General features: G+C 44.1%; 1 protein-coding gene across 12 annotated transcripts in view; it reads right to left on the bottom strand.

The window, feature by feature from the left end:
- Positions 1 to 23,171, bottom strand: part of col11a2 (collagen, type XI, alpha 2) — an 84,079-nt gene extending 60,908 nt beyond the window's left edge. For 8 of the 12 annotated variants that reach the window (XM_080787620.1, XM_080787629.1, XM_080787628.1 and 5 more), the window contains exons 1-3: positions 22,608 to 23,171; positions 2,365 to 2,526; positions 325 to 535 (exon numbers count right to left, since the gene is read on the bottom strand). In XM_080787620.1, coding sequence (XP_080643746.1) covers positions 325 to 535; positions 2,365 to 2,526; positions 22,608 to 22,725 — 491 coding nt within the window. In that variant the 5' untranslated portion in view covers positions 22,726 to 23,171. The remainder of the gene's footprint in view (positions 1 to 324; positions 536 to 2,364; positions 2,527 to 22,607) is intronic. The other 4 variants (XM_080787631.1, XM_080787622.1, XM_080787621.1 and 1 more) reach the window with 1 other exon arrangement.
- Positions 23,172 to 23,583: the final 412 nt, after the last annotated feature.

Genomic DNA, 23,583 nt, shown 5'->3' with positions numbered 1-23,583 from the left:
CTGGTCTAAGACTACACTCAGTGCACACACGTGCACACATACAGTACATGCATACACACACATACGCACACGCACGCACGCACGCACGCACGCACACATGCGTACGCATGGACACACACATACACACACACACACACACGCACGCACGCACGCACGCACACATGCGCACACACGCTCACACACACGCACACACACACACACACACACACACACACACACACACAGTGTACGGTCAGGCACCACAGATATCCCCTTCAGCCCCCCTATATCTTTTTCAGCTCAGACTGCGTGCAGACTGTTCCCCTGGCTCGCTGGTTTACTGACTTGCCGTCAGCCAGGTTGATGCCTCTGAACAGTGGGTAGTCCTCGGGGGCCGGCTTTCCGCTCTGGTCCTCGTACAGGAAGACGGGGGAGCGTCCGATCTCGATGCCCAGCTGCTGGATGCCCTGCTCGCTGTAGATGGACAGCAGGAAGGCCTGCAGGCCCGACTGGGCCTTGACCAGAGCCATGATGGAGAAGTTCTCTGGGAAACGGCCTGGCGAGGAGGAAGAGACAGAGAGACAAAGACAGATACAAATAGACAGAGACAGAGGGAGAAGACAGAGACATAATGTGATGTTTAGATCACAGGACAAAAAGGATAACCCGACCGGTGCCAGAATACTGGGTCCGATGCGGTCCTAGCCCACAGATTACCGTTGTTTTGATCCATCTTTTGTCAAAACTTAAAAGAAATAAAAGAAATAAAAATAAACGATTATTCAATTTGATTCAATTATTCAATTTCAAATAAAGTTTCTAAGAAGGAGAGGACACTAGAGCAGCTCGGACATTTAAGCCTTGTTTTCGATGTCTACAACATCTTCATCAGAGTTAGATTACTGCTGCTGTCCCGTCCGTGTGACGCACCCGGACCTGCCTTGTTTTGGCCGAGGTGTGGTGGTATTCCTCTTCTTCTGATTAAAGAATCAACTCATAAGCTAACAAAGAAATAAACACAAATAGCCACTTATAGATGTTTCCAAAAATAGCTGATCTACAAGCTCACAACGGGGTCGCATTAAGATATGTTGAGAGCTTGTAGCTCTAGTGTCTTTGGTAGAAGTTTGAAAATGGTCACCTATAATGATAGGGACACGCTAGGTGCATAATTGGCGATACCGATGTTGAATACGGTCCGAAATATCAGGCTCTAACTACGAAGAGGACCTGGAGGTTTGTCTGGACCTTCATCAAGGCCTTGATGATGGAAGAGTTCCCTGGAAAATAAAACACCATCGAGAGTGGAGTCAGGAAGAGAGTGGAGAGATGGGAAAGCACAATACATAATATTGTTTGTTTTAAGAATTTTTATGTTTATGCACTGCTTCGTTTCTCTTTCTCTCTCTCCATTGAGAGATAGAGAATCAGACAGACAGACAGACAGACAGACAGACAGACAGACAGACAGACAGACAGACAGACAGACAGACAGACAGACAGACAGACAGACAGACAGACAGACTAGATAGAAAGCATATATGTGTTATGCTCTTAACGCCATTACAGTGATATAGATTTAAGTCGGATAAATTTGGTTGTGTCAAGAAAGAATGCAGGCCTAGAGATGATAAGTGCTGTACTTTAGATGCACTGTAATAACAGGTGTGTATGCCTTTGCAGAAGGAAATTCAAATTCCACAAAATGAGCTGAAATGAGGTTTGACTTTTTAGGATTTCTTCACAGCCCACATAAATGTTACCTTACTCCTCTCTCTCCATGCTCCGGGGTGTCAGACAGTGGTTTCGACTTAATTTGTTTTGGCTCTTTCCAACTCATTTGCGTAGCTGAGCTCTCTCGCTTTCACAACACATAATTATACTTCTACACATGAGTGCATAACTACCTCGCCACTTAACTCTTGTGAAAGCTCAGTTCCCAGATGAGAATTAACGCTAACGTAAATAGCAACCAATCATGGTTGTAATGATAATGAACACTTTTCATGTCCATAGGAATGTATAACTTAACTTTAAGTAATAAGTAGTGTACTTTGACTGAAAAACAAAATCATCTTGTTGCGTTTATTATTCTTTGAATACATTTTGAATTGAAAGCAACAGATTTTAACATAATTTCACATAAAGTGCTCAAAAACATTGGGGAAAACGAATGCTAATGCTCAGAACTTAATCAGTCTGGATGAAATAGAAAATAGATTCCAAATGCAAGCAATTCACTTAGTAGACCAGGGCAGAGTGAATCGTCTTTTCCTTACACGCTATGTGGTTCATTTTCAGTGGTGGAAAAAGTACTCAAATGTTACAAGTAAAAGTCTGGAATTTAAAATGTACTTGAGTAAGAGTACAAAAGTATTGACATACCTGAGAAGAGTTGCTTGGTGGGGGCGGAGATCTGAGCCTTCTTAGTGATGCGGTAGGCGTGGTCAGGGTTTCCATGGCGACGGGAGCTGCAGAATCCGGGAACTTTCCTGACACCTTCGGGAAGCGAGGGTACCTGCAGTGCCTTCAACACATCCACTGGGTCTGAGAGAGAGAGAGAGAGACTTTAACTTACAGCAGAAAAAGAGGGAGACACACTGACATTGACTAGTGCTCGACTGATGCCCAATTTTGGAGAGTCCTAGAGTCCCTAGACTACCGATATTTTGACAGGTATTGTGTCAAAAAATACTAAATTTAATCAATTATTAAAACAAAAATGTCTGACCTTGTACATATTTCTGATATTAATGATACCAATGTTGTCAAAGAAAGTCAAATAATATATTGGTCTGTATCTAATGGACACTGGAACTGACAGGTTATGGATGAGGAAGGAACATTTTATTCAACTATTAATAAATACATTTAATTTCAAATTAATTCCTTGAATTAATTTGAAATTAAATAGAGCAAAGGAAAGGCAGAATTATAGAAATAGAGTCATAGGGAAAATCCAGACAGAGACAGCTTTGCTCTACTCATGCTCATGCCGTTTTAACCATTCCCTCTTAACGGTTCGATTCCTTAACGGTTTGCTTCGGAGCAGGGGTTCCGAAAGTTGGGGTCTGTTCTCGGGACCCCACATGGGGTTGCGGGACACCAACGGTAAGGTCATCAAAATATTTGTACACACCTGAATAGAATTCAACAGAATAGAGCACCGAAGTATGACGTCACTTTCAGTAGAGGGCGCCAAATACACAGGTTCATGTATTTTTTATTTGCATTGTAATCCCCATAGGGCCATATAAGAACTGTGTTTGAAAAATAAACCGACCACCCCGGCCTTTCTGTCAGGGGAGTGGCTGTGCGTCGTTAATGATGTCCATTCATATTTGATACAGCCAGTTTCTGGAGAAAATGGAATTAATGTGGCCGCAAAAGCCTTCAAACTACCTGAGATTCCTTGTTGACGTAAGCTCAGCCGGTGGTGACTCGTACTAACGACGAAACATTAAACATTAAATTTAATAAAAATAAAAATAAACGTAATTAACATTCCGTTTCTGTTGTGCGACGAGCAGATGCAGCAACCCCGCCTACCCGGAAATGTCTCTGGGTTGTTTGACTCATTACGCTTATTTTGTTACTCTTTGGGTATATTTGTACATTTATTTTCCACCTTCAGTCGATGCTTCATATCCATATGAGTGAAAAGGCCGGGGTGATCGGTTTATTTTTCTATGGAGATTACAATGCAAATAAAAGGTACATGAACCTGGGGACTGACGCCCTCTACTGACAGTGACGTCAGGACTTCGGTGCTCTATAAGTGAAATACAATACATTTTAACCCCTACATACTGTAGCTTTAGACTTAATACATTACATGTGCAGACAATTGCACACCAAACGTGCACATCTATGTTGGGGTATATATTATATTATATATATCACATGCAGACAAGCTGCACGTTCTGTGATGGCTGCCATTTCTTTAGGTTTTATTGTACGTATGATATGTGAAAAGATGTGTCCCAGAAAACAGGCCCTCTTCCAGACCACTTCTACACCAACAGAGAGAACAGTAGGATCCCAGTTGAAACTAGATCCGGATTCAAACAGAGCAAATAGAACAACTGGCTGTCATTGCTCTGATACTGCTGACTCAGTCTCAAATAGTGTCAAGTCTGTAAACACAAAAGCAGTTCACATTTTCATCCAATGTGCGTGCGAGTGCATGCGTATGTATACAGTATTGCACGCACATGTCATGCGGACGCATACAAATCCTATGTGTGAGCACGGAGGTCAGTAAGCCACACACACACACACACACACACACACACACACACACACACACACACACACACACACACACACACACACACACAGACACACACACACACACGCACAAAGCACAATGCCAGTCTTAGATCCTGCCTCCACTTTCACACATTGAGGCCAGACAGTTCATCTCTCACCACACGTCTGGACTGAGAGACACTCTACAGCAGGGCTTCTCAAACTGGGTGCATGCTAGAGTGCATGGGCACAAGTCCAAGCGTGCCTCAGAATACTTTTTCGATATACACCAATTCACCAAATCTCATTGTCAAAAATATAGCCGATCAACAAGCTCACAACGCATCGCAACGCAATGTGTTGTGAGCTTCTATTTTTGATGAATGTTTGACGAAAGTTATTTTCAATCTGTCACCTCGCAAGGACGAAATATTTACAGCATACCGTAATACGACATGAATGTATTGGAAAGTAACAATGTACTAAGGGGTGCGTGGATGAAAACGTTATTTACAGGTATACACCTGCTGAGCTCAGAAAGTTGGAGAACCACTGATCTACAGTAATTCTGTAAGTCAGCTCTGCTGACAGCTGAGGGGAGGATAGTGAAGGTTGAGCTGATTTTATTTATGATTATGACTAGCCCCGAAACATTCCCTCAGTCCCTACGCTCATTCTGTAGCTCTGAGATGAGGTCACGTACAGCTCCCCTCCCACTGTGGTGCAGAAACGGTGCATGGCTTCCACCAGGAACGCTGCTTACCCTTTTCTGCACATCGCATCCAAAAAGTGAAGGTCCGCTAATCTATATTTTTTTTAACTAATTTTTATCCCACGATTTTCAACCTTCTAGCTGTGAGGCGACAGCCGACTGTGTTGAAATGAGCGTTTAAATCCCCGGCGCCTCCCCTGGTCGAATGTGGAATTATAGAATAGATTTTCCAACTGATTTCAGTTCAGTCAACATGCACACGCACAACTTCCTTGAAAAAACATAGAAGTGGCTGACTAGACAAGCGATTTAAATGCTCGTTTCAACCCGTGAATTGGATTTTCTTGTCCGGTCCTAAATTAAAATCAGTTACGATGTGCAGAAAATGGTAAGCACCGTTTCTGCACCGCAGTGGGAGGGGAGCTGTAAGTGGACTCATCTTGGAGCTACAGGGCTGCAGGGCTAATTCATGACCAAACTCATGTTGTCTTTTATTGAGTGTGGTCTGCGCTGTCTGCACAAGAGTGTCACAGTAAGTTCACTCCCCAATCTAGAAGCTCTGCGTGTTGTGTTGTGAGAACAACATATACTGATACAGTTCAAAAATGTATGTTAATTTAACTCAAGAAGAGTGTACAAAATGGAAACAATGGAACCTATCGTCGCTGTCCGGCAGAAACCAGCTAACTCCATTTATTTAATTTTTTTCATAAATCAATGCTATTTAACACACTTTACGTCTGTGTGTTGGTTAAAAAAACATTGACCGCAACCAATGAAAAGTATTAAAAAGTACTGACAAAACAACTAACTCCATTAGACCCTCAAACTGTCTGCTAAAGCAGCTATACAAATATCTGACAATATATAAAGTCACAATATCAACGTTGATGAGGCAGCATTGCTTTAGCAACTCTTTAGCTCTTAGCAACCAACCTCTAAACAAACACTGGATTTGACTGTGTGTGCCCACTGCCCATGCACCCACCAATGGACAGCAACTTAGCCCTGAGCTACAGTATCAACAGACCAATGAACATCCAAGTACCAGAGAGTTCATCCAATAAAATGCTGAGTTCTAGAACTTGGGCCTGAACCAGCTGAAGTGAAAGCTAATATACTGTCAGTCTGTCACACAAGGCTAAATTATAACAAGACTTTAAGGACACAAAGCCATGTTAGATTAGCCTGGCGCGGCCAAACTCATAGCGAGGAGTCTCGCTATGAGTCTGGCCGTGCCAGGCTAATGTTATATGGCCTAAAACTAAGAATATGCAGAATGTAGAATGTAGAATCAATCAATCAGCATAAAACATACTATAACTTTCATCCACTGTGATGGGTGTTCAGTGAAACTGGGGAGAATATTATTATATAAAGCAAAGTAAGGCAGAAATTCAGCTCCTAGCTAGAAGATATCCGTTGTCATAGTGGAGGTAATACATATTGCATGAGTGCTACTAATAAGAATTAATATTCTTTAAAATGACAATGTAATATTTTTCTATTGACACCCAGTTTATGGAATTGAAGTGGTGTCATCTCCACCATTCTGTGTTTTGGGGTGGGTCTAAGTAATGGCTCTTTCTGCTGTTAGCACCCCATTAAAGCTTATTTATAGGCACACACTCTGGCACTTGTTATAATAAACTTGTGGTAGCAGACAGTCAAACACAGCCTTGGCAAAAGGCCATGTGCGGTGGTGGTGACAGCACTGCATCCCAGATCTGCTGTAATGGAGCTTATGAAATTGCTGAGTTTATTTTCATTTTTCATTTACGGGCCACATTTAACGAGCTATAATTTCCAGGTTCTATAACAAGCGAGATTTATGGGGGAATTATGGGATTAAGTCTACATGGGCTTTGTATACTGCCTGGTAAAAGTGCAGTACAAGAAATCTAAGTAGAGTGATTATAACACGTTTTCTATTACAGAACTTGCATGCACCCTGTATTAGTTTAGTTTTAGTTAGAAAACAGCACTGCTTTAGACCGCTGGTATGGGAGTTATGCACTGTACTGAACACAGGTCCAGGAGATTAATTTAATCCATGTTTATCACCACAAACAGAAGCTACAGATCAGCACGAAGAGTCTAACATCCAACACAGACAACCAATGAGAGACCACCAATTGGTCGTGATGTCTCCCTGACAACCAACAAACAACCAATAACTATACAAATCCCATAGCCTGTCGCCCCAACTACAAGTGAAAAATCTGCTTTGTCAGTTTCTGTATTATGCTAATGGTCAATCTACATAATGGCAATGCATGTTCAGATTGTACAAGGAGAGGAGGAAATGGATGAGAATGACAGAGGAGCTGAGTTTCTCGAATTAACACTCAGGGTTGTACTGTACACCATTACTAAATATAATTAATTCCACATGAGTGTTTCATGAACTCAGATACCACAAAAGAGGTAACGTTAGTATAATATTTCAATTAATTACAATGGCTCAAAGTGCCCAAACTATTCAGACAATATTAAATGTAACACCTCTGACACTAGGAGTAGGACTGACTACTGTGCATTCATAATTTCTTTCTAATATGCAATACATGTTTTATTGCTTTAAAATGGTTCTTCTGTATAAGCAATAAATGAACCGAAGCATTGTTATGGCTTCGCTTCGGCAGTGGTGTGGTTTCCCTCAGGCAGAAAGTGGCAGGGTTGCCTAGGTGTTTGGTGAGCGACTGTCCCAGAGCATAGCGGACAGGACAGGTCAAAGGTTCAGTCTGATGGCAAAGTGTCCTCATGGGGAAAGTGTCGAGGAAATGTGGAATACCTAAGTTATACATTTAAGGAGATCAAATCACTCATGGGAAACTAAACTATGAGAAGTTGTTTTCTGCACTGAGCCCACTTCCTTTACCCTGTAGCACCAGAGGTTGAATACAAGAACGCTCGCCTTAAAACACGCTCGCCCCAGGTCAAATCCGGCGTCCTCGGAACAGTCGTCACCAGGTCTTCCTAAACGTAACCTCAGTAAAACTATGCTTAACCCTAAACATATTCCTAACCTTAATCTCAGTAAAACTATGCCTATAACCCTACATTTATCCTACCCTTAACCTCAGTCAAACGAATACAAGAATACAAGAACCGCTGGGAAGCGGTCCGCGAAAAGAATGGGGGAGAGTGGTCCGGTCACCAAACCATTCACAAAGCGTCAGTCATTCACAACAACACAATGTAAACGTGCTGTGCTCAAACGGCGGTCCACGTGTTTAGGTGACACCCAGTGTTAACAGTTGGGCCGGCAGCCGAGCAGACAGCAATATTTATGTGGAGGGCACAAATCGCGTGTTAATGTTGACTCAGAGACACTCGAACCAGCGTCCATTAACGTCACACTGTGGCAAAGAAGGAAGTGAAGGAGAGAAGTGTGTGTGTGTGTGTGTGTGTGTGTGTGTGTGGGGGGGGGGGGGGGGACGACGACGACAACAAAGACAAAAGACAAGTAAAGGTCAAGAGGGTGAAGGGAGAAATTAAGTAATTGGCAACATTGGGAAAGAGGAGATGGTGGGAGCAGAGAGAGGAGAGAAGAAGACGAGAGAGAGATGGCGGAGGACATAATGCTGCAGACTCTACAAAACACGAAGCGACTTCAAACAGGTCTTCAGGGGGCCGGGAATGCAAAACAGAAGGAAACAGAAATATTGTGAGATCAAAACATAAAGCCATAGAGAGAGAGAGAGAGAGAGAGAGAGAGAGAGAGAGGTGACCTCCAGAAAGGGCAAGGCAGAGAAAAGGAGGAAAGTTATACAGCCAGGTGAGAGAGTGAGAAAGAGAGAGCGAGGGGGGGGGGGGGGGGGGGGGGTCAAAGGGTGGTTGTAAAGACTAAAGAGGTGTGAAATGGAAGGAGATGCCAGTATGGATGGATAGAGAGAGGTGCAAGGGACAGGTTTATAGAGAGTACCAGAGTAGGGAGGTCAGGGAATGAAGAACGGCCAGTTGTATGATGACAGTAAACAGTGGTGGCAAGGAGGGGTGGGGTGTGGGGTTCTGGATCAGATTGCATACGTGGGGTCCCCCCCCCCCACCCACACTCCCCCAATACAATGTACCCCTCTGTTCCCCAGCTCTCTGCCTGCCTGGCCAGCCCACATACGCTGAGCGGGCCCTTCCTGCCTCAGAGGCCCCCGGCAGAAGAAATAAGAACCACAGAAAGAACGACATGCCGAACACGACAAAACACACCCGTAAAGATAACATCGCCGTGCACACGGTGCAAGCTTTCGTCTCTCTCTCTCTCTCTCTCTCTCTCTCTCTCTCTCTCTGTTTCCTCCCCTCCGTCTTTCTCCATCTGTATTTTTTCCTTACCTTAATTGCTTACAGATGGGCGTTGTCCTTTGATGTATAAACAGCAGCCAATTACACACTGTTGCCCTGAAAAGGAGGTGCGGTCGGGGAAGACCAGCAGCGTGTGAGGCTAAAAGACCTTCACCCCTTCCTCACTATTATTACCAACCAGTGTGCCCTTGAGCAAGGCATACAGTTCTGTTTAGGTGGTCCCCACCCCAGAAACAGGGCGTTTACTGTACGAGTTAGGGGGACTATACCCTTAACTCATACTCTCCTAGTGGAACCCAAAGATTGTCACAGTGAACCTGCTGCTCCTGCCATGCTGCTGTCAAACATTTCAGCCATCTTGCATAGGTGGAAGTGGGAGTGGGGAGTGTAGGACCTGATGTCACTTTTATACTGCCTTGATTGACAGTTGACATGGGTTGCCATTCGCGGGTTGCCATGTTGGCTGGGTTACATTAGCAAATACAGACACAACCACTATAAAATGTGATAGACAAAGATCCTGGAAGTTACTGCTGACCCTAAGGTGAACAAACCTGTGACAAAATAATGTAATCTATCTGATAATGACTGATTTGAACCTTAATTGATGTTTTCAATTACTGCTGTTCTCCTCAGCCACCACTAGATGGAATAGCTATAGTTGTTGACAGACAGATGGGATGGGGCCATTTGAGACCAATGTTGAGGCCATTTTCAAGCAATAAAAGACATGTCCCTCACACACAGGCGCGCGCACACACGCATGCACCCGCGCGCACGCACGCACGCACGCACGCACGCACGCACGCACACACACACACACACACACACACACACACACACACACACACACACACACACACACACACACACTCACACACTCACACACACACACACACACACACACACACACACACACACACACACTCATATAAATTTGAGTTTTTATGACACATCATTTATCCAGTGGCTACTCAATCAAGAGTAATAAATAAGCCTTGCCGAGCCATGTGGCAGGAGCCAATCTTCTGTTTCTGTAGTGTGAAAATCCCCCAACCATGATGTACAACTTAGTACCCTGGACATGACGCAGTAGTAGCCAGTCACAGGGACAACCCTTGATGCTGAGTGCCAAGCAGGGAGACACATGATATACATGGACATAATATACATGTACTATACTAGAGCGTCGCAGTCCCGCCCCCTTTCATGACGACGACAGGCCCAGGAAATAATTCCCCATGCATTTTTCCCATAGACATTTCAAAAAGTATTTATTTAAAGATCTGTAAGCCTCGAACAAAGCCAACTCGGATTGTGACAAATCATGACAACAAACACAATTTTTTGGGCCGAACAAATAATTAGAAAAGGGAAAAAAGGGCACATTGTTTTGTTGTTTTTCTTTATTTGTTCGGCCCAAAATATTGTTTTGTCACAATCCGAGTTGGTTTTGTTCGAGGCTTACAGATCTTTAAATGAATACTTTTTTAAATGTCTGTGGGAAAAATGCATGGGGAATTATTTCCTGGGCCTGTCGTCATCATGAAAGGGGACGGGACTGCGACGCTCTATTGCCTCGCGTTGTTCTTGCTTACTGTAAATCGCTCTGGATTAAGAGCCTGCTAAATGCCTAGATTGAAAATTGTAATTGAGAACAAATCAGTACATACATACAAACAAACTAACTAATAATCTTTTACACTTAAGGTTCAAACGTAGGATAGACACATACGTGTCACAGCTGAATACACACACGGTATATTGGGACACCGAAATAGACACACACACACACCCCCACAAAAGACAAACAATGCCAGCGCATGCCGACCAGTGCCTCTCCAGTAAACAGTGAATCACAGTGCGTCCATACATCTCCGCCTCAAGCATGCATTGCATTTGCAGAGGCTGTATAACGTCTAACGGACCACAGACAAACATGGAGCCTCAAACAGCTCCCGCTGTCTAAACACTGGCTGGGCAAACACCATGGGCCTGTTCACATCACACTCGCAGGACCAACGAGCTCTGGCATCTATATGAACACATCAATTATAGCAGGTATACACGACTAGACACACATACTGTACACACACACACACACACACACATCCATTTGTACCCTCTCAGAGTTAAATTACAGTGTACATGATTGCTCTCTCGCACGTGCACACATGCCACCGTGAATGCCTGGGACCATCACTGTAGTATTTTGTTAGTGTCTGTCTGACGTTAATCAAGTCCAATAGTGATACTACTACAGTGACATCACGTCAGCCCTGGTCACCCCTCATTTCCCTGGTTGACCTCTGGCCTTGGAGCCATTAGACACCCTTTTCTCTGTGTACTTTGTGTGCTCTGTGTGTTGCGTGCGTGCGTGTGTCTGTGTGTCTGTGTGTGTGTGTGTGTGTGTGTGTGTGTGTGTGTGTGTGTGTGCGTGTGTGTGTGTGTGTGTGTGTGTGCGCAACTGTGAGTGGGTGCGTGTATGCGTGTTTGCTTTCTATCCTTTCTTCTTTACCACCACAGGCGTTCCAATACAACAGTGCCAAATACCGGACACACACTCCAGCTGACACCACGACCCCTCACCTCTCACCTTCACACAACACAGACATTGTTACAGACACGGTGCATGGAGGCAAGGGAGAATTGCCTGTTAAGATAAATGAGCATGGCCCTATAACACCATATAGGTGCTTTTCTAACTAATAATTTTTGTTTAAAATGAGTTGAGGGCTGCCTGGGTGGGAGATGGTGAGCAAGCTGGCTGTGTGTGTGTATTGTGTATTTGTACTGTATGTATGTAATGTTTCATACCGGTAGAGGTTCACTCACATCTAACGCCACGTGTCCAAAAAGAAAATACTGTACATGAAAAAATGTTAAAGTAATAATAATAATAATACATTCATGTAACACTAAAAACTCGGCATCCCATCATGCACCTGTAACCCAACATGTATTGCACTGCATGGAGGTGCATGTCATGTGATCGGCCGTAGCCAAATTTTCGCCGCCATCCACCTCCTGTTTCAGTGCCGTCTTTAAACACTTTTTGAAGGCGGCATCTGCGGTGATTGAACAGAATGCGGACATTCTGGGCTAGTTTTGGGGGCTTTTTATACCTTTATTGAACAGTAGATAGACACGAAAGGGAAGAGAGATGTGGAGTGACACATGGCAAAGGCCGTCGGGTTCGGGAGTCGAACCCACGGCATGCCGTCAGGCTGGCTTGGCAGCCTAGGTGCCCAGACGGTTGAGCCAACTGTCCGGGCCTGCGCAGTAACAATTTTAACGCTTCTGAAGAGTAAATAAAGTCAGACGGACTCAAACAGAAACTGCAAACGCTGGATTAAATGAGTTAAATGAGTGACGTCAGAGCACAGGCAGAACACAGGCGTTAACACCACTTCCGCATATGTGACGGTCTATGGCTTGTCGGATCGGACCTGAGCTGGTGTCCACAAATGTACGCTCAAATTACTCTAATAGATTGTGTATTTGTATTCTTGCGATCGTAGGTCGCATATTACTATAAAAACCTGCAAAACCCGTCCGTCAGTCAGTCAGTCACGCCTCCATATATGGCCATCAGTCCATCACGCCTCGTGACACGCTCCATATGGCCGTCTCCATATATGAAGATCACGACACTGACCTCATCAAACCCTGGATAGTCATACACTGAGAAGACTGGATTATTACCTAGATCTGCATTTATGGAGCCGGCCAGCAACTCTACATTTGACCTCAAACCTCAAACCCTTACATCTCCATATATGGAGCTGACCTGTTCTGACATTCCATATTTTCATCCTTCCCCACCCGTCCTTCCACTTCGATGTCTCCCTTTTGACTGATACCTGTCCATTCAAACGAAAATTAAGGCCCTACCTGGGCCCTCATCAAACCCTGTACACTCAAGACACTGCCACCATTACCACCCTTAGATCTCCATATATGGAGCTGACCGGTTTTGACATTATCAAACCCTCATCAAACCCTGTACACTCAAGACACGCTCCATATATGGCCAGTACAGAATTCATTCCATATGTTGATCTGACCCCCCATGCCAAAGCGTAACCGCTCGCTCAGCAGTCTGCCATCACCCAGGCGGATGCGTGTACACGACCTCGCGAGGTCGCTTCTCGCCCTCAGGGCTTCTTACTGGTATGTAATGTTTTACTTATGTGTATTTGTATACAAATTGTGTATTTGTATTGTATGTAATCTTTTACTTATGTGTATAGGACCCCCTCTAAAACGAGGTGCTACATCTCAAGGGGCCATACAATTCCAGTAATAGGACCAGTTCTGCTGCTGATCACGCGGGGAGAGCTGTCCATTTCTTCCTATTTGCTTTCCTCCATTAGGCTAGTCTAGTGTCATGTTCTGATTTACATAATAGAATATTACAATTTAATGGCAGCTTACTTAGAGCAAGAATAGCAGCCCTCCTACTCTGTGTGTGAGGACTGAGGAGGCACACTAGAGGTCTTTGAGATTGCTTTCTGGGGGTTAGGGAGAGAATTGATGAGGAGGAGGACACAACAGAGAGGAGAGTGTTCTCTAGGTGGAGCCAAGGTAGGAGGCTGAGCTCTGCCCAATGTGCCCATTTGTTTCTGCTGTGATGTGCTCACTTTTTCTGCTATCTGTGCATGTCTGAATAAAACCTTACGCTTCACCCTGCATGAGAGTTTTTCCACAAGAAAAGGAAGAGAGATTTTGGAAGACAGGATGTGAGTGAGAGAACACAATGTCAGATGCATGTGAAATAACACAAACCAAAAACGGAAAGCAGAATAAGAAGAACATCAAAGACCTCCAAAGCTATTCAGGACAAAAACGAATGCACGACAAAACAAACCCAAGTTTATCCTCAATTACTGGTTATGTGCCTCTGTTTGGCCATCTCTCTCACCAGGCTGCCAGCTGACCATGATGGCTAGGCGTTGTATGCGCAGAGCTCATTGCAAGTTGTAATTTCAGCATCTTGCTCTATAGTTACGATTTATTTATAATGCTCAGTAATGTAAGTAGATGTACACGGATAGAAAATCCATCATAGCTACCCGCACTGTAACAAATAGAGGCTTTTTGAAACAGGACTTATTCATGTGGATTTGGAATGAAATACTGCTGCACCTGCTAATGTGGTGGAGAGATCATCATGTCAATTTTAAACTGCGGGAAGCTATGGATACAAAATATGCACCAATACACTGAACGTACCCGCATTGGTGAATTCCAACATACAGTTACATACAACAAACAGGGTAGGCCGAGAAACACCTGGAGACGTTCCACTCTCCAAGACCTAAAGAACATTGGAATGAGCTGGCAGGAAGCAAAAGCCCAGGCCCAGAAGAAAGTGAGATGGAGAGCTCTGGTGAACGCCCTATGCCCCTCAACAGGGTAAAGAGGACTAAGTCAAGTAAGTCAAGTCACATACAACCAATACACTGTCTGTGACACTGCTAGGAAATCAGTCGACCCACTTTCGGGTCCCCACTCCCTGGTTGAGAAACCCTGCTGTTTTAATGACGGTATTCAATGTCTACTGCACCACTGCACAGCACAGCAACATCTGTAGTGTTTGTTTTTGTTTAATTCTATAAGTGTAAATGTTACCGGGTAAACTTTACAGTTCCAGCATTAACAGCTGGATTGTACACTCTGGTGTCTAGTAGTTCATCTCGGTCTATAGCTGTAACTGAGATAGCTGTGATAGCGGAGGGTACAGTACGCGGAGAAGCTAACGCCCAGTGGGAACCGAGCCCACCAGCACGCAGCACGGTTCTGTGCGGTTCTGGAGGCCAGTCGCGTCTCTAAACCACTCTGTCATTGACAGTCAGAGCACCGCCGGGCCACCTCATGTGAGGTTTTCTCTATACACAGCGTTCCCTTTTGGTGGGACGCGCCGCTGCTTCCAACGTGTGCCGTGCCCGAAGTGATTCACACAATGCTGTATTCCATGTGGTGCCCTGCCAGTCTGGGTCTGCGCCACGGTGGCATTGCCAGCGTGTAATGTCCTGGAATGGTGTGCGGTTTCTATATGAGGACATGGAGGCTGAGGGTGGATAATGTACTGTAATTTATCCATCTGTAACTCTTGAGAGTCTACAAATGTACCATTTACATCTGTAGACTCTAAGAGCTAGAGTTGCTATGTAGGAACACATGGGGCCTTAACTAGCGGGTACACTCAGTACTTCCATGGCTGAGCACAGATGCTCTTTGACTGCAATGTCCTGCTTCACACTCAGTTACGCCCACTCACACCTGGGAGCTGCCCAGTGCAACCACAGTACCACACAGTCTGGAACTGCTATAGCAACCGACTGGTGCTTTGCTCAACGGGATAATGACTGTACAGTAGGTGCTAGAGTTTCCCATTCACCCTTTGCATCCACGCCCAGACAACGTAAGATTTGAACCGACTGGTCATGAACTAATTTCCCATAAACTCCAGGATTACTGCCTTCTCATTTGACCCTACAAACTAATCTGGAGCGTTAATTTAACTCCAAGAAGATGGGCCCTATAGTGGGTCGACTATTTTAGTCAATATATATATATATACACCATTTTGGTGCCACGAAGGCTGACCACTGGCCCTGCAAGGCCTCTGTATATGACCTCCGAAAGACAGAGATCAAAATAAATATGGAGGGAGCCTCTGATGTCACTGGAAAAAATCTGACAGTGACCTATTAAAACCGTGTGAAAAGTCCACAACTTATCATCATATGGAAAGGATCATCTAAAGCCTTTGTGTGTTGTGGGACAGTGGTGGTGACTGACACGAAACAGACAGGGGGGTGACACGCACCACAGGTTACGAGTTGGGTTCACACCCATCACCCATGATGTCACCGAGCAGCCCATGTGTGGGAGAGCACCGGCCAGCTGAGCCAACGAGACACACTGGGAAACCCAGTCCTTAAGTCAAATAAAGTGTCTGAGACAATAGTAACTCTTCACCACGGGGTATATGACTATACTTACTTAGCCCACAGACTGCCAGAGGTTAATACTTTATACAAACACAATGGGTCCCACCTCTGCTCCGTGACTTAGCACACACATACTATACTTTTTAGAGGGGGGGGGGGCATCTGAGGTAAATGTGGCTCTATCAACGGAGGGAGTGCCTTGACTGTCATCGACAGGCCCCCTCTGGGTCTCCAAGTGATTCAGGACATATATAGGAGTATAGGAGAAATATAGGAGAAACCTGCATCTATAAATAAATTACATCAGGAACAACATTATTTAAAAGATAGTGTCGAGGAAGAGCCCTGTCAAAACATTTCTGGACACAGAAAGACTATTAGCCTACTCATTTCAAAGTCTAGCGATCAAAGTGACCAAATGCTATTTGTACCTAAAGAGGTGTGTGGATTTGTGAAAGCAAGAAGCAAAACAAGAAGCTACCGTAGTTTTTCTTATGCATGGAAATCCCCACCTCAGAAAACCCAACATTTTGACACCTTTATGGTCCTACTTTATACTGCCTGAGGAGATGTTGAAGACCTGCTGCTTTGAAATGTGATGTGGTGTCTGTGTCTATACGGTATTGCAGGTACTGCTGGTTTTTATTTAATCAGAGACTAATTCAGACATGGTAAATATTATCGGGGGGAAAAAGAAAAGGATAAAGGAATTTAATACATTTCTACCCCATTCTGCTTGAATATAATGAAATAATGAAAATAAGCTACTTTAGTACTGAATGCATTTATGTAGTTATATATAGTTCATCATATGCCTCTCTAGTGTATTATTATCAATAATGTCTGTCGTCAGACCTCGTCAAATTCCTGTGGTTAGTTTTATCACTGTGTCACTTTATTGACACAAATATAAAACATTGGGTCCAAACAATAATCGAAAACCCATAACTTTAAAAAGTATAATACATTAAAATATACAATACACAACACAAAATCCCTTTACTCATACAACAGGAGCTTTCTATTGCTCCAAAGTTCCTCTGTTAGTGCAGAGCTCAAATCAATACACTCGTGTCCATATGTCACTCTGATGATGAGGGGACATACCATTATGTGCTGTTCGTTTTGTATACCAGTCTCACATTGACAATTGATAGTGATTAACCACATGAACCCTATGGCGTCCCTATTCAGGGATGAACATTAGGCAAAAGTAGCAGATCTGCAAGCTCAGCTGTTTGTATTGTCGTGCCAAGATATTTGGTGTAGAGGGGAAAAGGAGGGGAGCTAGTAGACCCATAGGGGCTCCAGGCAACAAAGCAGTTATAGCCATTCTGATTTGTGTTCCTCATTAATGCATGGCTATTGGCACAAAATAGCATCACCTGCTATGAGATGTTAATCACATTTGAGTAACATGACTTTCAAATACTCGTTTAAACGTTCCGTGTCTCGCCTAGTCGTCTTGTGTGGCCAACCCCACCCAGCTGGCTCTGGGGGAAAGCTGAGATGACCCTGGGCTGCCATGGCTAGACTGTGGGGTCTGTAAAAGAGATGCACTGTACTGTACATTATGCATGCATGTTGCAGCAGCACACATCTGGCCTCCCACACCCACCTCCTCTTGCCTCCTAGCAGCAGCTAAATAGCAGCGACTGGGAATAGAATTCCACACAGACACTCTGTCATTATAAAGTCGGCACGCTCTCCTCTCTACCCCTCTGGCAGAACTATCGTCTTCTGAGACTGAATGATCTCTCTCCCACTCTTTGCCAACCAGCGGCTGTGGCAAAGAGGGATGAGGTTGCTTGTCAGTCTAGCCATGTGGTTCTTGATGTTCCCTTTGCATCGGCGGTGCTTGTGGGTTTGTCTGCAAGGGGGATTTCATGCTGTGAGGGAATGTTGATGATTTGAGAGGGGACCTCATATTACCCCCTGGTGCATGGTGGATAAGTGTAATTGTATACCTGTGGTCTATGCCGCTAAGACAGGATGGGGTGATAAGATAAGATAAGATAAGGTAAGACAGTTTGTATTGTATTTTCATGGTGGTTGGGTAGCACTATATTATGGTGAGTGTATATAGTTCATGTCGAGTCCTATCATGCTCATTGTAAAGTGCTTGCCATGCAGTGGCCACGGTGACCAGCGGTTTACACATGAGCTGGCATGAATAACCACGCACACATGCCTATGTCACTATGTGTGTGTGTGTGTGTGTGTGTGTGTGTGTGTGTGTGTGTGCATGGTTATTCTGCCAGCTCATTAGTCATTAATGTGCACATTAGTCTGCCCTTGCTGTCCACAGACAATAAGAATGACCGTTAAACTGCCAGCGAGGTTAACACGTTGACAGCAACCAGGGCTGTAAGCACCCTGGTGGTGGCCTGTGGGATTCTATACTGTGGGTAAGATATAGTAATAGGATATCTGTTATCTTCTGTATATGTGGAAATGCTGAGATTTTTTGGAATGCCTGACATGGGGAGTGAATACCACATTCTCACTCTAAAATCCAGTGTAATTTTAACACAGCGTTAAATCAAAGCTGCCTTCCGGAAGTTATTTTAATGACTATATGTGGCTTTAATGTGTATGCTACTAGCACGTCTTCAGTGGTTGGAGGTGGTCTCTCCCTAAACTTCCGTTGAGAAATGCAACCTATGCACCCTGGTGCATAGGTGGGCCACCTACTGGCTCTGGCTGACAAGTATTATGTAGATTGCCCTGGCTGAAGCTCTCAAGCTCAATATCTTCCATGTACGTACTGTAGGGTTTACAATGCAGGGTTCAAATCCTGGGTGTTACGGACCTTACGGTTGCAATTAGCTCTGTCCATTTGGAGATGACCAGAAAGTAACTGATTGTACTGTAGCTTTAACATAATTGGGATTTATTGTGCAGAGCCAATGCTGGGATTAAACACTCAGTAAATGAGTTGAATTGTCTTATTTGTTAAACTGGAGAAACTGGACTGTGTATATGACACCAAAGCAGAGAGGATATAGGGTTAGGGTTAGGCATGAGAGGAGGAGACGAGACGAGAATGAGAATGAGAGGAGAGACAGTGTGAGACAGAGACAGATGAGGTTAAAACAGAGAGAGAGATGAAACAAATAAATTGAGAGGATGACAAAGATAGAGTTTATGAGAGTGTGGATGTGAATGTATTCAGTGTAGGCCCAACTTGCCTCTGGAGAAGATGAGAATAAATCAAAGGGATACCAGACACCCATCAGTGGCCCTGCATCGCATGATGTGACCCAACAGAGTTGACAGAAATGTCCACACACTTACGCAAAGTCACAGGTATGCTGTGCAGCGGCTACAGCTGCCTGAGCTGGACTGATACACATAGAAGGCCCATTCACTACCCCAGAGGAAGAGAGAGAGAGAGAGAGAGAGAGAGAGAGAGAGAGAGAGAGAGAGAGAGAGAGAGAGAGAGAGAGAGAGAGAGAGAGAGAGAGAGAGAGAGGGAGGGTGTAAGTGTGGGGAGAGAGTATGTTATGTTAAGCTGAAGTGAGACAGACTGGCCTTTGAGAAGAACTCTGCTTTGAAAATGAGGTTGGGGAACATCCATGTCAAGAAAATATTGCCCCTATTTTCTCCTCATCGCAACAAAACCCTGCTTTCATGCTCCTTTCCACCACTCTTTTCATGTGCCATGGGGTGGCTGTACAGGGGCTACCTCTCTCGTCGTCTCATTTTCCCAGGGAAAAGAGAATAAACACTTAAAAGAGAGAGAGAGAGAGAGAGAGAGAGAGAGAGAGGGATAGAGAGGGAGAGAGAGAGAGGGAGAGAGAGAGCGAAAAGGGGACAAACGGGCATTTTTTCTGAAGCGGCTACAGTTTTCTCTAAATCGGTCTTTCACTAGCTGGGTGGGGTGCTTTATAGTTTACACTCAAGTCAAAGGAAGGGCCATGATTGCCATCCACTACTGTGTGAAAAGAAACGACCCACAACTCACTGCATGGCTGCAGAGAGAGTTTATGAGAAGGCAAACTGGATGCAGCCTATCCGTGCACAGGAACGCACACACAGCAGCTTCCATAGGAAAACTGGAGCGTTAGGCCTACTTTGTACACTGTATAGTAGCTGGTACATAGCTGTGATTTTATCGCAAGGTACATGGGCTGGAAATGCATTTTTGTAAGGTAAAAAGAGCACCTTAGTGCAAGCCACGCCATTTCTAATCATTACACATCTTTAAACACAACACGTCAAGGTGCTGGACGGACAGAGGCGCATTCACATTCATGCGGCATACATTTCCACACCCTCAACAGGTGGGAACAAAATCCATAGCCTTACACACACATATAGACAAACATGAAGTGTATACAAAGCGCGCATAGACGAGGAGAGGAGACACTAAACGCATTCACTCAAGCCCCTTACTTGCGCTCTCCTGCGCGGACCGACACGCTCAGCTCTGGTGCGCGCGCTCCCACTGTATAATAACCTATTCATAGAAAGGTTAAAAAAAGAAAAAAGGAAGAAAAAAAGGCTTCTGTCTCCAAAATACACACAGGAACGTACAATCACCTCCTGAGATCTAAACATGACGCTGCAGGAGCCAAAGAACATAACGAAAAAGAATGTGCCAAATTATTATAATCAAGCATCAGAAATGCACTAAAACATAACAACACTAGATTGTGAATAGACAATGGCCGTCTCTTTAACATTTCGGTTACCTATAGCCTAGGTGGCGTGTGTTCTAAATATAATTAGGCAAATACTAGGCTATTTTAGGCTTTTAGACCAAAGTGTTCAAAAGGCATTCAGTTTAATTTCCAAATTTGAAAGCTCCTTTTTTGTGCAAGGGGGAGTGTGCCGATGCCTGGGTACCGAGGCTAGGGGGAGTCTAACTTTGATGGTGCGCTGCAAAGTTATGAAAGACCCAAGTTGGCAACTATCCTAAAAAAAGAAAAAATCTATCAAATTATTTTAATATTCAAATGGTGAATGGTCTACTATCTCATTTTGGAACAAAATGATTACGCTGATTCTTCATATAGGCTTTTGCCAAACTGTGGCAATCAACTATTATGTAGATTGTATTCAGTATAACAGCAAATATAGAAGATACTGTAGTGTATATAATATAACTGCAGCCCACTCCTCACAAGACAATCAGGTAGCCTGTGTTCCTGTGTTATAAATAACCAGAGGAAGACAACTAGTGGTCAGGCAACGAATGTGCATTCACAGTCACACCGTTCATAATTCAATAATAGCCTACACTACTACAAGTTGGTGGGAGATAGTTTACTTAAAACAAAAAAAAACTGAATAATAGGGTAGCCTACGTACAAATAGAAACTACAAAAAGTACAGGCTACATTTTGCACTGTTGAACCATAAGTGACGAAATCAGTTGAATTGCTTGTATACTCAAGTTGTTGAACTTGAGTAGTTAAAGTTAAAGTTTAAGTTTAAAGTAAAAGTTAGAAGATTTGAAACATGCATGCATGTTCACACAACTACATAAAGCCATTTCTGTGTTTTGACAAACAAACACAAACATTTTATAATAATAATAATCATTCATCATTGTCACATCCTACATGCCATGATATTACCCAAACCTCTCCTCAGAACCGGTGGCAGGGTCCGGGGAGGGGCGGGGGCCACAGGCTAAACTGGTAAACAGCAAATCAAGTGTCCCTCCAGAGCCCACTGGCTTCTTTATTGCATGGCCTATACTGGTGGATTAGCTATGTAATGTATGGCCTGTCAAATCAGTTGAAAACTGAGGGGGGGAAACAATTATAACGGAGATAAAAGCTATAACTAAGCTGCATGAGAGAATAATAAAAGGTGAGGTATGTTTCAGAGCATTTTTACACCGCTCCATCCTAGAAACGTTGCAACGAAATACATCTGCATAGATGTGGGTGTTTGGCCTGTTAAAATAACCGTTGCATATAAATCTTTCTATAACTGAACACACTTTAAAAGGAAAATGCATATTGTCCTTTTAAAAATGCTCAATGAATTCCTGGAATAGCTGAGCTGCACCCACTGGGGGATATCATGACACCTGTCAATAGGCTGGGCTGCCTCCAATGTTGGCCTCTTGGGAGTTTATATAACAGCTTGGCCAAAGGAAAGAGACAAATTGACCCAAAAAAGAATGTAGCTATTTTCTCAATTGGCAATAACGTGTCCACTGTCATCACGGTCACATTCACTTCCAAGCGTCCCCTGTGGGCAAAAGAATGCCAAACTGCAGCTTTTGGAATGTGCATAAGAGCGCACATGCAGGTCAAAGAATGTATGGATTTGTTCAGTTTAGAACAAAAAATATTTATGTATATATACTGTATATATTCTTTTATGTTAGATGGACATAAATCATTAACAAAAGGTGGACAAGAAAGACAAAGCCATCATCTTACCTGCACTGGCCACGGCAGCTTGGCACAGGGCGAGCGCAACGGTTACTAAGGCGAAGGATGAAAAGTCCACACTCCAAGGCCTCCGCTTCTTCCGAAAGGAGCAAACTGGAATATCCATAACTGATGCGGGTAGCTCAGCGGCCGGGCTGGACAGTAAACGGAGCTACTGTGGAGGTTATCCTCCTCTCACAGAAAGATCCGCGACCGAACCTTCTGAGAGGACGAAAAAGAAAAAAGGCACGCCTCTGGAGACGTGGTTACCTCTCTTACGGACGCTCCCTTTAATGCATCACCTATAGTTGTGTTACAAAAACTTTAAATACAAAAATGGGGTTATGGGGTGAATAAATATGTTTATGTTACGCTTTGAACCCCTAGTGCTAGAGCCCCATTGAGTCAGACGGGATGAGTGCCTAAACGGAGAGAGCAGAGAGAGACGCTGGCTGAAATCACTCTCTCTCTCCTTCTCTCTCCCTCTCTTTACTTTCTCCCACCAAATGTGAGATAGCGTGAGCGCGCGTGTATGTGTGTGCGTGTATGTAGAGAGAGAGAGAGTGAATGACTGAGGGACCAGGGGGAAGGAAGGAGGAAAGAGGGAGGGAGGCCGTGCGTAATTGCGCGCATGGCACACGTAGCATACGTGTACAGTACGGGGGAGCGGGTTTAAGATTGCGCACGGAGCTGTTTTAATGATGCACAAATATTTCACTTCACGCTCAACAATGGCGACTTTCTTCGATAAGCCCGGTGATTTTCTGTTCTGTACTGAGCGCACATCCAACAACGGCAACTTGTAGTAAGTTAGTAACTCAATGCTCCCTCAAACTAAAATTATGAAATTGGCTAATATTGCTACCTTTTGGCTAATATTGCTACTTTTCCTCGTAATGTCTTACTTTAATGCGGCCATCCTTATCTTAGTGGCCGGTGACTGCGCCCACAAGGCTAGCTTGGTTTGAGCCGGCATGGTCTGTCG

The sequence above is a fragment of the Protomyctophum bolini genome, assembly GCF_963924005.1.
Source record: "Protomyctophum bolini genome assembly, chromosome: 17".
In the NCBI taxonomy this organism is placed as follows: Eukaryota; Metazoa; Chordata; class Actinopteri; order Myctophiformes; family Myctophidae; genus Protomyctophum; species Protomyctophum bolini.
Note: the sequence above shows the minus strand (reverse complement) of the source record. Positions and strands in the feature narration are given on the sequence as shown.